Source organism: Mizuhopecten yessoensis, unplaced genomic scaffold, assembly GCF_002113885.1.
Source record: "Mizuhopecten yessoensis strain PY_sf001 unplaced genomic scaffold, ASM211388v2 scaffold4819, whole genome shotgun sequence".
NCBI classification, from domain to species: domain Eukaryota; kingdom Metazoa; phylum Mollusca; class Bivalvia; order Pectinida; family Pectinidae; genus Mizuhopecten; species Mizuhopecten yessoensis.
The window spans coordinates 232998-248390 of record NW_018405737.1 but is presented as its reverse complement, the minus strand read 5'-3'; the positions used below and the strand labels follow the sequence as shown (position 1 = coordinate 248390).

The 15393-nt window shown below is 36.6% G+C and overlaps 1 protein-coding gene across 1 annotated transcript in view; it reads left to right on the top strand.

The window, feature by feature from the left end:
* Positions 1-15393, top strand: part of LOC110449759 (U5 small nuclear ribonucleoprotein 200 kDa helicase-like) — a 33789-nt gene that overhangs the window by 352 nt on the left and 18044 nt on the right. Inside the window, exons 2-19 of the mRNA XM_021496815.1 lie at positions 150-313; positions 3542-3705; positions 4288-4459; positions 6021-6210; positions 6425-6483; positions 7596-7691; positions 8644-8799; positions 9652-9751; positions 10193-10410; positions 10734-10854; positions 11317-11372; positions 11842-11979; positions 12493-12648; positions 13139-13309; positions 13787-13845; positions 14114-14372; positions 14731-14880; positions 15210-15271. Coding sequence (XP_021352490.1) covers positions 269-313; positions 3542-3705; positions 4288-4459; positions 6021-6210; positions 6425-6483; positions 7596-7691; positions 8644-8799; positions 9652-9751; positions 10193-10410; positions 10734-10854; positions 11317-11372; positions 11842-11979; positions 12493-12648; positions 13139-13309; positions 13787-13845; positions 14114-14372; positions 14731-14880; positions 15210-15271 — 2372 coding nt within the window. The 5' untranslated portion in view covers positions 150-268. The remainder of the gene's footprint in view (positions 1-149; positions 314-3541; positions 3706-4287; positions 4460-6020; positions 6211-6424; positions 6484-7595; positions 7692-8643; positions 8800-9651; positions 9752-10192; positions 10411-10733; positions 10855-11316; positions 11373-11841; positions 11980-12492; positions 12649-13138; positions 13310-13786; positions 13846-14113; positions 14373-14730; positions 14881-15209; positions 15272-15393) is intronic.

The window sequence follows — 15393 nt, the reverse complement described above, 5'->3', positions numbered from 1 at the left end:
CCGAAAGGGATTGCCCTAATATTTTTTTCAAACGTCGAATGTCTTGGGTTAAAATAAATATACTATTCAAATAATTAACTTATAATAAAACGGTCCATTCTGAATGACTTGAAAATCCATTTATTAAACGATTGCATTTTATTTTGTAGATTCGCTCATTCACTGCGGTCCTACTATTTACAACGCAGGGAAAACGCCATGCGATCGACAAACCGCTATTGAACAAATGAAAACTGCACTATTGAAAGACAAGGACATACAGTAAACCATGGCTGACGCAGCGGCAAGATCCCTGCAATATGAATACAAAGCTGTAAGTTGATAAGCATGTTCTATAGCCTAATTGATTATAGTTCATGTCGGACCCCGGGCTAAAAATGGAAAAGGGGGGGGGGGGGGGGGGGGGGGCATCTTCTGGTGAACTTTCATTATTAGTTGGTAGACATGCAAAGATTCTAACTGATCATTCACACATAAAATCTTAAAGTATAAATTACAGGGAAAATCCTTTTTACAAAGCAAATCAATGCAATTCAGATACAAAAAGTTATTTGAAATCAATTTAACGGAAATATCGTGAGCAATTTGTAAGGGTACAGCGACCATCATCGCAGGCTCCAAAATTATGACCGGTCGCCTGTTTATGGTCAGCTGGACTGCTCTTTAAAACGCTGGGGTTGTCGTCGAAATGTGACGACAGCGATTTTAAGAGTGTTACATGTTTGTTAGATGAAACATTTTTACCTATATTTCAGCTTATTCATTTTTCACTCACTCGATAAATCTAATCTAATTCCGTGATGTCCCAACTAGATACATTATGGATGCTACATCGTTTTCTTCAATCAAGGTGCTGTTGATTGCGTACATCGACATCCATCTAAACCTCTAACACTATTGGAGTAGGGTACAGCGAATTGACCGAGATCGACAAAACTTAAGGCAAACGAACCATAGATAATGCACTGACACAGAAATATTAACTAGGATTCAAATCTTATTGGGGGATGCATCTGGGCTGTAAGAGTTACTATTTCGTCTTCATCGTGTTTTCAAAAGTTGGACTTAACAGTCTTTTCTCATTTATTTGGTTTCTTATTTTTGTGAACATTTGCCTGGTGGTCCACATGATTACTGCTTGGTGGTCCACATGATTACTGCTTGGTGGTCCACATGATTACTGCTTGGTAGTCCACGTGATTACTGCTTGGTAGTCCACATGATTACTGCTTGGTGGTCCACATGATTACTGCTTGGTGGTCCACATGATTACTGCTTGGTGGTCCACGCGATTACTGCTTGGTGGTCCACGTGATTACTGCTTGGTAGTCCACGTGATTACTGCTTGTTGGTCCTCATGATTACTGCTTGGTGGTCCACGTGATTACTGCTTGGTGGTCCACGTGATTACTGCTTGGTAGTCCACATGATTACTGCTTGGTGGTCCACATGATTACTGCTTGGTGGTCCACGCGATTACTGCTTGGTGGTGCACGTGATTACTGCTTGGTACCCCACGTGATTACTGCTTGTTGGTCCTCATGATTACTGCTTGGTTGTCCACGTGATTACTGCTTGGTGGTCCACATGATTACTGCTTGGTGGTCCACGCGATTACTGCTTGGTGGTCCACGCGATTACTGCTTGGTGGTCGACGTGATTACTGCTTGGTAGTCCACGTGATTACTGCTTGTTCGTCCTCATGATTACTGCTTGGTGGTCCACGTGATTACTGCTTGGTAGTCCACGTGATTGCTGCTTGTTGGTCCTCATGATTACTGCTTGGTGGTCCACATGATTACTGCTTGGTGGTCCACATGATTACTGCTTGGTGGTCCCCATGATTACTGCTTGGTAGTCCACGTGATTACTGCTTGTTGGTCCTCATGATTACTGCTTGGTGGTCGACGTGATTACTGCTTGGTGGTCCACGTGATTACTGCTTGGTGGTCCATGTGATTACTGCTTGGTAGTCCACATGATTACTGCTTGGTGGTCCACATGATTATACTGCTAGGTAGTCCACGTGATAACTGCTTGGTGGTCCACGTGATTGCTGATTACTTGCTAGACTGTACGCCAGTGTAACATTAACAAATTCAAATTTCCTGAAGGCAACATTCGCAGCAACTTGCATGAAACAGGCAAAAACAATTGACGGAAGGGGACATAAAAAATCCTTTTGCAGTAGAATTGGTGAGTTCAAGCAGACTTTAGACATTTTTTTTTCAAAATCTATCATAGATTGTAACGGATAAGGTCAAATAGAAAAATAAAGTTTGCTTCTAATTACATGTTTAAATATTTTAGGGTCACTAGCTAGGTAGGGTATTTGTTTTCACCTTAGAGATGGTTAGTTGACACCCAATGAGTCAGTGAGTTAGGATAAAAATGTTTCTAATTTAATTTGCTATTACAGCAACAAATGTTTCATTTTGAACACTAGCTAGTCATTCATGATCATCTTGCTATTATTTTTCCACAGCTCATTAACAATATCATAAGCAAACCAGATCACCAGCAATATTTTATTTTTACATTCGCTTCCTCACACACCAGACCATTAATGAATGTTTTTGTGGGAATCTTGTTTACAATTTTTATGCATTTAATGTTAAAACTGTACAAATCTGCAACTATCATGGACCTGGTGACCTCAAATTGCAAACGACTGCTTTGACTGATAGTAGCTGTAATGGTGAATGCTGAGCTACACTTTTCTGTCAAGTTTAAACTCCATGTAAATCATTAAAAATGTATTCAACGGTTACTATTTTCCCCCTGCACGACGGTTATAATGATAATCCCACCCTCAGCATGCCTACATTTCTCTAATTTTAATACCAATGGCTTCTCCAGCAAAAGCATGCATGATTTAATTTGTTTTGGTAAAGTAAGGCCACAGCCAACAAGTCTGTTAATTAGACACTCAGCACAGCCTCGTCTGCCATCAGACACCTGACTGACCAAGACGAAAGGCAATATTAATTTGCTTCCTCACACACCAGGCCATTAATGATTGTTTTTGTGGGAATCTTGTTTACAATTTTTTTATGTATTTAATGTTAATTATTAATAAAGAAACAAGCTACAGAGCTTTTTCAAAGTGTCTAGAAAACAAAAAGAAAAATTACTGACAGAATTTTACTGGGTTAGTCGGGTTATAATAATATTAGAATTTAGAAACAATTTTTTTTTTCACTTGGCCTAATTCACTAGGTCTTGATGTAATCCACTAGAGGACAAGTGTTGAATCCTGTATATTCATGAAATTCCAACCAATTTTAACCATTTTAATTTCAATCATTATTACTCAACTTTTGGGTCTTGAAAGCTATGGGATAATTTCATTTCCCTCAAAATGAAGGGAGAAATCCCTTAAATATCTTGTCAGGATCATCCTCACAACAAAGTTGACGCGAGATAGAGAAATGGGATTGCTCTGTCTGTCCTTGTACACCAAGAAAAATGTTTAAAATCCATTTCTTGGTAAATTAAGTGCTACATGGATAATAATTGCATCCATAACTTTCTTCCCCAGAACTCCAATCTTGTATTGCAAGCAGATCGATCACTGATCGACAGGAGGGCCAGAGATGAACCGACAGGAGAAGTACTTCCTTTGTCAGGCAGACTTACTGGTACACGCATGGGTGATAAGGCACAGCGTAACAAACCACCACAGATGGAGGAGAGAAAAAACAAGTAAGCAAAAGGACAATCTCATTTTTGACTCGAGATCTATGAGAAGATGCTGCTGTAATCAGTGATGGAATTATACTTAACAATAAAACCCAATAACAATATTGTCCTGCAGTTACAGCAATAATAATTTAGAACTCTGGTTATGAAATCCAAGATTTAATTACTAGGGTTACAAAACCCTTTGAGTGTGTTTTGAATGTAACATCATATTTTCTAAAGTTTAACAGAACAATGGGGGAATCAGGTTGTTTTCCATTTGGTAAGAGTTATATTATCATAACCCTTAGAAACTATAGTTGAAGTTCTCAAACATTCTTACTGAAAAGTCATTTGTATTTAATTTATGAAAATGTATTAATGTCAAAGTACTTACCTAGCACAGGCCAGCAGGTCAAGTTTAATTGGGTGATATCCATGAGTTTCTGTAGCATGCAACTTTAGTTTAATTTCAGAATAAAAATTATAACCCTATTTTAATCTGTATCTTTGATTCATGTTCATATATATTAAGTGTCTAATATGTTTGAAAAGCTCACTTGAAATATTATATGAAAAAATTCCTCAACATCTTTTTCTGGTCAGGCGCCGCAAGCGTGATGAGGCGCAGCACGATATGATGAAAATGAAGGGAACAACCTTATTATCTGATGGAGTCGACGAGTTGGTGGGAATTCTTTATCGCCCTAAAACACAGGAGACAAGACAGACATATGAAATCATTCTCAGTTTTGTTCAAGCAGCAATTGGTGATCAGGTCAGTAAACTAAACAACCTTGTTAGTTCAGAACCTTATTTCTAATGGTGGTACAACTCAATAGTTCAGACATTTAATTTGTTTCCACAAATGATATATAATCTCATTAAATTAAACAATTCTTTTTCATGATCAGGGTTCTCTCAATATGTTTTTTAAGCTGATATGTTTCATTTTCAAGGAACGTTCAAGACAGACACGCTCAACAATAGCTTATTAAATAAATTTAGGGGAGGGGGTGTAGTCATTGTCATGTAGATATTTACCAGACTTTTAATGAACTTTAAAACCAAAGAAAGAAATAATTGTTCCTTTATATGTCTGAATTTTCTGCAATATATAATATGGTGTTTAAAAAAATAAATAGAAAGGTGTATGATTTTTGTACATTGAATAATAGATATCATATTTGTTTCTTATCTTTACATTTGTGTCCCTCAGTTTTATCTCCATTTAGAATAGTTGAAAGAAGAAAGAATTAAAAGATGTTAATACTATATAGGGGGAAACACTTACATGAACAATTTCATCTCACAGTTCCTAATATGGTTAGAGAAAATGTTTTAACAAAATGTACAGTGTTTTTATTTCCTCTAAAACTGTATTAAATATTGCTGTCAATAAATTTGATCAAAGAGTAAAACAGCATTTTAATTTGGGCCCTTCTTCCTTAAAAACAACAAAAGGCCTGGGGAGAACCCTGATGATCAAATTACCAATAGAAACTTGATAGTTCAGATAATTTCCAACAAACTATGAAAGCACCATTATTATCCCCGATGAAGAAAATTGGCAGGGACTATCGAAAAGGACCTGTCCGTCTTTGCAGATAAACAAATGTTAAGTTGATATTTGGGTATCACGTAACAGAAAATGCTGCATGATAATACTGTGGTTCTTGCACCAAAGATGCAGATAGGGTGGCTCTATTTTACACATGTTGCAGATGCTGAATTTGACCTACATTCATTTATGCACCTCAGTGGTCTCCATAATATTTCCTTATACAATGTGCATCAAATTAATAAGAAATTAAATTGTTCATTGTATATTTGGGTAACTATACGTGGTACCAGGACAATATTTGAAACTATGATGCTGCGAGTTAGTCTATGGAACACATGTTGCAGATGCTGAATTTGACTTCCATTTTATGCTTCAGTGACTTGGTTAAGAAGAAATGGTTGTATTCATGTATTAGCTTAAGAAGAAATGTTTTGTCTATATTTGGGAACCTGTAGTTGCTACATGGACTGTTCTTTTGAAAAAATATTTGATGTGGTAAACTAAGTATGTTTGTCTTTATTTTGCAGCATTAAAAATACTATTCATGTTTGCACTATTGCTTTCTATTCCTGGATGAAATGATTTATAAAAGAATGTAGCATTACTAGCAATATTAATTGTAGTGCTCTGTACAATTCACAAAAAATGAGATAAATGAGGACATCGGTTTCTTGATCTCAACAATTGCAATATGGTTTGCATGTTTATTAGATATCATTAAAACCATATTATTGATTATTTAATGCAATTTGAATAATCTATTTTTTTTCAACAGCCTCGTGATGTGCTCTGTGGTGCTGTTGATGAGGTTTTAAGTGTCCTAAAAAATGACAAGATGCGAGACAAAGAACGAAAAAGAGAAGTGGAGTCACTACTGAGTTCAATGCCTGAGGAACGCTATGCTGTGCTGGTCAATTTGGGCAAGAAAATTTCTGACTGGGGTCAGGAAGAGAAGATGCAGACTGGTAAGTAACCAACCTTCACATCAGAGACAAAGTAGTCTTTCTTCAGTAGATCCTGATATGTTTAGTACTGAAGAATTTAATTGTAATGTAAATTTTTACCACTTTTAATTGTTGATCAATTCATAGGCTTGAAATGAATTAATCATTTTGTAACATGTAGAAAATGTTTACAGTATGTTTTCTTTCTCCAATATGCTTTTATATCTTCTTACAGATGAGAACATAGATGAAACATATGGTGTGAATGTACAATTTGAAGAATCTGAAGATGAGGTGAGCAACTCTTGTAACATACCTGAACTTGGTTAATGTTGTTTTCATATTAGTTTGGTTTGGTTTAGTATTGTTTAACGGCCTATCAACAGCTTTGGTCATTTAAGGACGGCCTCCCCTGTGTGCAAGATGCATTCGTGTAGTGTATGCGTGTGTATTTTGGGAGGCTGCAATATGTTCGTGTTTGTCTCCTTGTGATAGCGCGGAACTGATACCGACTTTATAGTGCTACCTCACTGAAACATACTGCCGAAGACACCCAGCAAGACACCCCACCCGTTCACATTATACTGACAACGGGCAAACCAGTCGTCCCACTCCTAAATTGCGGAGCGTTAAACAGGAGTATAAACTACCATTTTTACAGACTCTGGTATGCCTCGACCAGGGGACAGAACCCAAAGCCTTCCTCACAGGGGCAAACGCTCAACTAAAGGCCAAAAGTGAGGCATTGTCAAGGGAGACATTAGGAAGAAGAAAGTTGTTTAGAAAGAAGAGAAAAGATAAGATCCCTAATTTAGTCGCCTCTTACGACCATGTGTAGTATTACAGGTATTAAGATACTGGTAATATGTAATGTGTCAGGTTGATGAACCTCAGATATTTATGCAGAACTGGATTTTCAGCTGTGTTATGGATTACTCTTAATTCAAATTAATTAAATTTAGTGATTTTTTTTCAAAGAAAATGATGAGGTGCTGTTTTGAGATAGGATAAAAGCAAGGTATTTTAACGCTTACATTTCATGGATACATATTATTAATTGAACGTGTGTGCGAAAAAGAGTTAAAGAAACACTTGTCCATTTTACCATATCCTGAAATATCCTGAAAAAATGAAATCTGACCATTTTTGTTTCTATGTTTAAGTATTGAATTGTGTTGTATAAGTATCAACTCTATAGTAATTTACAGTTAAATAGAAAAGAATGATTCTTTGCGCATCTAATCTGATTGTATTCAAATTTCATGGGGTGAACTGAAAAGCCGGATGAAAATGTGCTTATTTTCACTTAAATCACAAACAAATATGAATTCCTTCAAAACATAGATTGATCCCGGACAGTCAGTAATATAAAAAGTAGTGACATTGTTATTTCTTCACATTTCAAGGATGATGCAGATGTATATGGGGAAATCAAGGATGAAGATGATGACGATGAAAGTGAAGGGGAAGAAGCTGAGCTGGATGTAACTCTACATGCCAATGTAAGTTGTAGGACAAAGACATACATCACAACATTCTCATAATTTTTGGATCAAATTGGAACATATATACCAGAGTTCTCCTGATGTAACTTCCCCTAACACGAAAATTTGTGGCAACTCTTTCATGCAACTTGAAATACCAGCAGTGTACATGTGTAACATCAACCCCAAATTAAATCTGTCTAAGCTCTGCCTCCGCATGACTGCTTCCCCCCAACACAGATCACCATGGTTTGTTGGATTGTACATCACTCATGTTTAATATTGTCTATAGTTTCGCTTGTCTAGCCCATGAGTCAATCCTTTGTACATGACTAATTCATTATCATCTTCTTTTAGTTATTTTTGGGTATGCATATAGATACGAAATTGAGTTTTGAAAAGTAAGGAAAGAAAGTAAGTGATCAGACTACTTTACTATTACAATACAACTAAGAGGTATGGGCCTGTATTCATGAAACCATTCTCGTGCTCAAGCATGGCTTCTATTCTCAAACCTACTTTCTAGCTGCTGGCTTAAAATAATGTTACACTGTCAAAAAGTCAAGTTTAAACGTCGAAAATGGTATTCAGCTCAATGACTTTCCCAAATTCTTCCAGATGTAAATGTACTTTTCCATAAATTTATCACTGGAATAAGAAATTGGGCTTGAGCACGAAATTTGACTTCGAGCATGAGAACGGTTTCATGAATAACGGGCCCTGATATAATTAAGCAAATGTTATTACAAGATGGTGTCCAGTTGACAGAATCATATTTAATGGGTCTTATTGCAGACATATATAACATTTAAGATTGTCTGTTGGTTCAAAATACACTATGTTCCTTCGTTGCTTAAATTGGGTATAATTGTGAAATGTAATTTTGTTTTCAAAATTCATATTCATCATTCTCTGGCTGATGAGATGCTGGTATCAATTTACCAAATGAAACGTATTTTGAAATTTTTAGCTGGCCGGTGGTGATGATTCCGTAGGTAAATCAGACTCTGGTCTCCATCCTCGAGATATTGATGCATTCTGGTTACAGAGGAAGTTAAGTAAATACTATCCTGACGACCCTACTACCGCCCAGACCCGTGCCCAGGAGGTCTTGGAAATTCTCAAGGTAGTACTATCTCCAATCAGTATCTTTGTGATCCTTTACAGATAAAATTTCTTGAAAGTAATATGTTGAACAAATTTGCTTGAATATAATGGTATGTTATTCTTGAATTCAGTATTCAAAACTTTTATCAGTTCCAGTTACCAAGATAAAAATTCTAGAATTTTTGCTTTCTGTGAATTTGATAATAATAGAATATTTAACAGTATGCAATGTATAGTTTTTTTGGGAGGAGGGATCACAAATTTTTACCTGACACATAAACAAGAAATATGAGTATTTTTCATGTACATTCATAACATTTTATATTCTCAAAGACTGTACATGTCTTTAAGAATATAAATGTCCATGAATGTACATGATTACTTGTACAGAAAGGAAATAAAAATGATCAATAGGAGGCTTATATTTCAAAGAAATTTCTTGTGTATGTTATTTTTATTAGCTATATCAATCTTTATGTCTTGTGTCCTCCAGTGTATATCAGCTATGTCAATCTCTTTGTCCTGTGTCCTCCAGTGTATATCAGCTATGTCAATCTCTTTGTCCTGTGTCCTCCAGTGTATATCAGCTATGTCAATCTCTTTGTCCTGTGTCCTCCAGTGTATATCAGCTATGTCAATCTCTTTGTCCTGTGTCCTCCAGTGTATATCAGCTATGTCAATCTCTTTGTCCTGTGTCCTCCAGTGTATATCAGCTATGTCAATCTCTTTGTCCTGTGTCCTCCAGTGTATATCAGCTATGTCAATCTCTTTGTCCTGTGTCCTCCAGTGTATATCAGCTATGTCAATCTCTTTGTCCTGTGTCCTCCAGTGTATATCAGCTATGTCAATCTCTTTGTCCTGTGTCCTTCAGAGTGCCAGTGATGATAGAGACACGGAGAACCAACTTGTCCGTCTGCTCGGCTTCACACAGTTTGACTTCATCAAAGTGCTGCGACAGTTCAGGCAGATGAGTAAGTAGTTATGCTATACAGGGTAGTGGAGGGTGATTTCCTTCCCCCGAGTTTTAGTACATTATGAGTAGAACCAAGCATCAGTAGTAAATGACCTGTTCTCTCACCCCTCCCTACCCTTGTCATCCTTCATGTTCTCTATCTGTTTTAATTTGTTGTACACATTTTTTGAGGTTTCTACATTTTCTTTATTTTGATACTCGATAACATAAAACATCTGTTGATACTTATTTTTGCAGTTTCGCTGCAACCACAGACAATGTGAATGTTAATACTCAACAGAAGTTAAATTGTTTGTAGTATTGTAGCTAGCAGTAGTACACAGAAGCTATTTATTAACCACTAAATGGTATTATCCAGAAAATGTTAGAAAAGATTTAAAATTGTGCAAAAAGAACAGTATAGCTTTTACAGTTAACAAATGTGTACATTGTGTTTCAGTCTTGTTCTGTACAATGCTGGCCCAGGCTCAGACAGCTGAAGAGAAAACAAAGATTGAGGAAAAGATGGAGAGTGATGCTGGACTCTCCAAGTATCTCCATGCGTTAGAGGCTGCCGACAAGGAGGACATTGTGTCAGAGGAGCGAGCCCGTCGTCAGCAGGCCCGACAGTCACGGGTCGCCGCTAACCTGGAAGCAATGGATACAGACCATCAACAGGTAGGTCAAAATGTAGACATCATTTCTCAGGAAACGCACATTGAAGTTAGACTCGGTTCACTTCAAATAACTATAAAAATAATACTGTACAATGTGAGAAATGCATACTCTGTTTTAGAGTTTTTAGTTTAGAAACTGTTCCATTGTGAGAAACTTAGAATGTCTTCTGATATATTTCCCCTTCAGTCAGATCTATATGATAGTGATGTAAATATACGCCTTGATGTTTGCTGATATTCTTGTATAAAAATTGTCAGTAATTATTGCACAATTGAAAAGCAATGTAGTAAAGAATTGTACGTTTTACTTTTCATGCTGTATAGCAGTCCCTTGGGAATGTCCAGAATCTTGACCTTGAGGACCTCATCTTCGGATTAGGTAGTCATTTGATGGCCAACAAACGTTGCCAGCTGCCCGACGGCTCCTTTAGGAAACAGAGGAAAGGTTTGTTTATTTTAAAATCAAATTTCTTAATTGGTAATGGTTTTGTGAGCGAGACAAATTAATCATGACAAACTAGAGATAGGACTACTGTGATATGATCTTTCATATCGACCCAAGTCACCTGTGAAAAAAGTAACTAGTAAAACCTACTTGATTAGTGGCATAGGGTTCTGTTACAAACTTAAGTGCAACTGTTACCATCCTTATAAACAGTATCTTCAATGTACAATTTCTGTTGCAACAGGTCATCGAGAATAAGCCCTTAATGGATATAGCTTGTTGAATATATTAAAATTGTGTGTTATTTGTTTAGGTGGAAGTAATTTATCATATAACCTGTTTTTGTCTCCAAAAATCATAAAACATTGACATTTCCTTTTTTCTGCTGATTCTGTTTAAAGCATTGTTTTTTATATTGCAAATGTTTGAAGATATTGACTATGATTTCAATGTATTTTGTAGGATATGAAGAAGTACATGTGCCTGCTCTCAAGCCAAAGGCATTTGATGCTGATGAGGTAAATATTGGTTACATCCAAATAGACATCCTCGATATCCAGGGGTTACGCTCACTTTCGCTCTCTACACCCCTGGAATATGTCATAGCAAAATTGAAGGCACAGCTATTTGATTGGTGTCAGGTTAAAATACCTGACTAGACTTCAAAGCCTGTCAATTTTGACCGTTATGTGACTGTGAGATTCTTTTGATGTACATCAAAGGACCAAACAAGTCTTTTCGTCTCATCCACAAGGTGCTGCACATTGAGCCTTCAATTTTGCTATGACATATTCCAGGGGTGTAGAGAGCATTCTGAAGATTCATATTGAATTCTCAAGCATCCCAAGCTTCAAATACAGTTATCTACTTTTAACAAGGATATTCAGGTGACAGAATATTGTGTTTGATGTATAAATGTTCACAAATATTGAGATTGGCATATTTTGGTATATTACTTTGAAATAAGATATTACTTTAATTTGTCAGTCCTTGGTGCCGATTGAGCGACTTCCCAAATACGCCCAGCCAGCATTTGAAGGTTTTACTTACCTAAACAGGATACAGAGTCGTCTGTGTAAGGCTGCTCTGGAGTCCGACCAGAACCTTCTACTGTGTGCTCCCACGGTCAGTATAATGTCTGAACCTCCTACTCTACACTCCCCTGATCAAAATATTTTGCTCCCATGATAAGTATAATGCCGGAATTTCCTGTTGCATGCTGCCAGGTCAATACAATGTCTGAACATCCTATGGTTGGTTTAATTTTACGGCGTTTTTAGGAGGATTTTCTTTTTGTGTACCTTAGATCTAATATTAATCTGTAACAAGATGAAGGGCCCAGTTCATGGCTATGAAATGAACATTAGTCTTGTCTGAAGTTGAACCTGTTTGCAGAAAGGGCTTATTTCCAGTTAAACTCCTAGGTTTAAAATCTGTTCATCAAAGAGTATAAATATGTATACCACAAAACATAAGCTTACAAGCAATAATGTATGGTGATTCTAAAAAAAAAGATACCAAATACCATATCAAAGTAACCAGTTAAAGTCATTATAGAAATGATCACAGCTACAGATATGTCCTGTAGTGTAAGTAGTACAAATTGTGTGTAATAAGGGTTGTTTATAATGATTACAGGGTGCTGGTAAAACCAATGTAGCATTGATGTGTATGCTGAAGGAGATCAGTAAACACATCAACGCTGATAACACCATCAACACTGACGAGTTTAAGATCATCTACATCGCTCCCATGAAGTCACTTGTACAGGAAATGGTCTTCAGCTTTGGAGAGGTATGTTCAGGATACAAGACGTATAATAGGGGGAACATGTTCTTGTATGAACCCTTCCGATGGAAAAGTATATAGAGGCTGCTAGAAGGGTATCGTGCACATGTACCTGTGTTGGCCCAAGCATGTTTATCAGATCGTGAAGCTTATACAATTTGTTTTAACTAAATTTGAGTGTTGTATTATGTATTAAGTGATGAAATTTTGTCTATAAAACCTGAACTATATATAGATATTTTGCTAGGGATTTAATTTCATGATTTATCTCCGCAAAGACCGATTCAACATAACCATTGTGAGTCCATTTATCCATGAGACTCAAATGGCATCAAATGTGTGTATATTACCCTCATGAATATTTCTGTGTTTAACTTTGATTCCATTTAAGTTCTAGTTCACATGTAGAAGATTTTTATGGATAGAGCTTTATATATATATAGTGATGTATACTGAACGGTTTTCACTAACATATGCTGTCTAATTGTTATTCCAGCGCCTGAAGTCATATGGCATCAAGGTGGAGGAACTGACTGGTGACCATCAACTGACCAAAGAGCAGATTTATGCCACACAGATCATTGTGTGTACTCCGGAGAAATGGGATATCATCACTAGAAAAGGGGGAGAACGCACCTACACTCAACTTGTCAGACTTATGATATTTGTAAGTTATCTCCCCTTATATCGTTCGTTCTGATAATATGGGTGTGGTGACATGTTGTTAATGAGGCTACGGTACCCACTCACACATTTGGTGATGGTTTGTATAAAGGAGGTATGTTTTGAAGTGCTATTGAGCTCAGATTAAGGTTAAGATCATTGAAGGCTATATTTTGATTTAATTGAGTTCTTGCTATTTTCAGCTATAACCAATAAGCTAGTAACAATGTTTCTGGTTGATCTATTGTCTGTGCCATATGAAAAAGCATTCTTGTTTGTTAGTGGGATCACACTGAATATTGATTGAACAGCTAACTGATAAGCAGTACTTAAAATTGGACTTTTCTCAAACCTTATTGCCTATGTAATGATTTCCTCATTATATATTTGTAAACAATGCTTTCTGTGTATCTTTACTGGTTTCAATATAACTTGTTATGCTTGGTCATCAATAAGATTTATATATTCTTAAAATTTTTAGGACGAGATCCACTTGCTTCACGATGACAGAGGACCAGTATTGGAAGCCCTGGTAGCCAGGTAAGGACAGCAGAGTTATCTCCCTTCTCCAATTTGTTGTAGACTCAACTAAAACATATTTGATAAACCTACAGTAAAAACTATATCCTAATTGGAAGGTATACCGCTTATACTCTGTCAGACTAAGAAAGACAAACTAAGAGTTGTACAGCATATATGCGAAGATGTTCAATGAATCATGCCTGGTAATTGATGATACATCAAATGTGAAGAATGTTCAGTTTCTATAAGGTGTATTTACTTGTATGTATTATTTATATGCCTGTAGGACTATAAGGAACATAGAAACCACCCAGGAGGATGTAAGACTGGTGGGCCTCAGTGCCACTCTGCCTAACTATGAAGATGTTGCCACGTTCCTGCGTGTCGACCCAGCTGAGGGACTCTTCTTCTTCGACAACAGCATTAGGCCTGTTCCTCTAGAACAGCAGTTCATTGGTATCACAGAAAAGAAAGCTGTCAAGCGATTTCAGATCATGAATGAAATTGTATACGACAAAGTGATGGAAAATGCCGGCAAAAACCAGGTACTTCGTTTAGATTTTATGGAAAGGTTATTTTTCCTCTATCAAATCTCATACTGAATCAAAAAATATTAAGATTAATCTCCTAATGTTTTGATACAGATTTCGCGGTCTAGTATGCAAGAAAACTAGTCCTTGAAATGGTCAATGCAATGATGAGCTATTTTGAACCCTGATTTCTGACTAACAATGAATCTGAATGTTTAGTCTGAGCATTGCCGTTTCTGATGTGGAAAGCATTAACACATAAAGTATTTGCATGTAGCGGCTACATAGCTACCTCTGCACACAAAATACCTGGCTAGATGTGACTTCTACACAAGTTTTGGCCATTACTAACATGGATTTGATATACCCCTAGGTGCTGGTGTTCGTCCACTCGAGGAAGGAGACAGGAAAGACTGCTCGTGCTATCAGAGATATGTGTCTAGAGAAGGATACCCTAGGCATGTTCCTCAAGGAAGGCTCAGCATCCACAGCTGTACTCAGGACTGAAGCTGACCAGGTCAAGGTAGGTCATAGGTCAAAAGGGAATGGTTAATAACTATGAGAAAAGTGCTGAAGATGTACAATGGGTATTGTTAATGAAACCAATTTATAGGTATAAAGGACATGTATTTTATCATTTACAGTTCCAAGTTATTGGTCAAAATGGTAGTTTAAAGTCAAAAGTTAATGGTCTTAAGATACCAGGTTTTGAGAGCAAAAGTATATATGGTTTATGATACAAATCCTAGGGCCATGGTTTAGGATCCAAGTTAGATCATGAGTCCAAATTTCATGGTTTACAATAAAATGGAATATTTCTTCCATTACATCATACGTTGTTGTTTGTTTCAGAATTTGGAGCTTAAGGATCTGCTACCATATGGATTCGCTATACATCACGCTGGTATGACCAAGTAAGTATATAGTCATAATACTCAACAAAATCACAAGTGTTTTCTTCTAACATACTGGGACATACCCCTGTATAGGATATGTAAAATATCACATATTTTAGATATAACTATTTTTTTTCATT